This window comes from Hyperolius riggenbachi, chromosome 3 (genome assembly GCF_040937935.1).
Source record: "Hyperolius riggenbachi isolate aHypRig1 chromosome 3, aHypRig1.pri, whole genome shotgun sequence".
Classification (NCBI taxonomy): Eukaryota; Metazoa; Chordata; class Amphibia; order Anura; family Hyperoliidae; genus Hyperolius; species Hyperolius riggenbachi.
Genome location: NC_090648.1, coordinates 70,031,664 through 70,033,958, shown reverse-complemented (window position 1 = coordinate 70,033,958; position 2,295 = coordinate 70,031,664). Strand labels below are relative to the sequence as shown.

General features: G+C 47.3%; 1 protein-coding gene across 1 annotated transcript; it reads right to left on the bottom strand.

Annotated features, from left to right (window-relative positions):
• Positions 1–258: 258 nt before the first annotated feature.
• LOC137562161 (piggyBac transposable element-derived protein 4-like) lies at positions 259–1,977 on the bottom strand. The gene has a single exon (XM_068273494.1). The coding sequence runs from the start codon at positions 1,975–1,977 to the stop codon at positions 259–261; it is 1,719 nt and encodes a 572-aa protein (XP_068129595.1).
• Positions 1,978–2,295: the final 318 nt, after the last annotated feature.

Below are 2,295 nucleotides of genomic sequence, written 5' to 3'. Positions count from 1 at the left end.
CCCAGGATTTCTGTGCAAAAAGTGGTTCAATTAATTTTCATAACCTTTTTTCCTGTAACTTACCAAAATGAGCCAAGCAACAGTTTAGTATACAGTATGAGTATAATAAAAAAGTGTCAAACACAAATTCTTGTCAAAAAATAAAATAACATTTATTAATCACAAACAGAAATATCTTGCATTTTTAATAAATGCAGAAAATGCAGAAATAAATATATGGAGGCAGAAAAAAAATAAATACAGTATAGGGGTTTACCCCTAAAACACCTCCTTTGTGTGATACACCTTGAAACAAGGGATTACACAAAGTGCCACATCACAATCCGGGCAATAAAATCTAGTCTCTTTTCGGATTTTTTTCCCATCAGGGCCTTTTTTGGAGCAGCACACCACACACCTTCTTGTGGGTTGTTCCTTTTGTGCGGTCGCTGGTAGATACTCTGCAAAGTGGCGTCCAGAAAGTCGTGAGGGATTCACGACATAGGACGCTCTGCGCCCCGGTCTAGCTAACTCTGGTGGGGGATGCTTAGCACAAATGGCTTCACACATTTGCCACACAAAGTCATGGTGTGGTACAGGCCTTTCACTGTTTTTTTTGTAAAGTACAAACGCGTTCCACAGGCACTGTTCCAGTAGGTGGCGGAAAATCTTTTTATAATATTTCCGCTGCTGTTTGCGGACAGCCGGGTAAAAAGTCATGGCCGCATCAGCCCTGTCCACACCTCCCATGGTGTGGTTGTAGTCCATGACTGCTTTGGGCTTGTCCACCTCCTGTCGACCTCTCGTAGTGGTGTGCACAGTTTCAGCATTGTGCACAGTGCTGAGGATGCACACATCCCGTTTGTCCCTCCACCGCAGAGCCATGATTTTGCCCTTCTGCCAGGCAACAACATCTCCTTTCTTCAGCTTCCTGGCAGAAAAGGCCGGTGGCATATGGCGTCGGTTAGGCCTCACCGTGCCGTATGCATCAGTCTTGTGCTGGATCAGGTGCTCGTACAGTTCTGGGGAGGTATAAAAATTGTCCGTAGTAAGACAGTACCCCTGATCCAGCAATGGCTCTATAAGCGTGAGCACAGAAGAGGTAGCACACCCATACTCACTGTACTGCGGTGCAAATTTGGTTCCTTTGCCTGTGTACACAACAGAGTTCCAGATGTATCCGGACTGGGACTCACAGAGCATGAAAGACTTCACCCCAAAGCGGGCCCTTTTAGATGCAATGAACTGCACCCAGCTGAGTCTCCCCTTATATGCCATGAGACTCTCATCCACGGTAATGTCTCTTTCCGGTAAGTAGGCACTCCGGAAATTGCCTACAATGAGCTGGTAGATGTCCCATATTTTCTTCAGCTTGGGTGCAGGATGGGTGGCCTCATCAAAATCCTCATTGTTCCCGAAGTGCAGGTACTTCATGATGAGGCTATAGCGGTACTCTGGCATCACAGTACCAAAGAATGGTGTGGCGAGGATCTTGTTAGTGGTCCAGTACCACTTCTGCAGCGGCTTCCCCACCACTCCCTGAAGGATAATGACGCCCAGGAACACCCATATATCATCGGTGGTGACAGGTTCCCACTTCCTGCTCCTGGAGAACCTGCTTCGAGGAGCACCCTGCTGCTGCGCTGCATAGCGATTGGTCTCCTCCACGATCATCCGGATGACCTCATCGCTCAGAAACAGTTCTAGGTAGGCCAGCGGGCTGTGGTCACACTCGATCTTCTGCCCAGGTACCCCAGTGAAAGGGAACCTAGGGGGCGGGGCCTGCATCAAACACTCCAGCTCACACCAAGTGCGTACACCACCTTCCCACCTCTCACCATCACTCTCGCTGTCGGTCTCGGATTCAGATGAGAGATCTCCTGGGACATCGCTGTCTGTCGACTCAGGCAGATACTCCACATCACTGTCGCTGTCGCTGTCTGCAAAGACGTCCAGCAGCGTTTGGTTAGAGAGACGCCTCCTCGAGCTCGAGGCCATGACCATAAGCAGGATACGGGTCAACCAAAGGTCAGCGACAAAAGACAAAAAAATTCTGCAGCAAAGATAACCAGAAATTACAGCAGTCGTTAAAACGACTATACCGCAACTCTGAGTAAATCTAAGCAAATAAGCAATCAAAGCACAGAAATCACAGGAGCTGAGCTGTAAACAACTAGCACTGGACTCTGGGACTCTGAAAAGAGAAAGAAAAAATAACTGCCAAGCCTTTTTATATTGTATTGGATTCAATACAGGTGTTTGTATTGAAACTAATACAAACACATTTGAAATATATTACACTGATTGGTTCTGAGT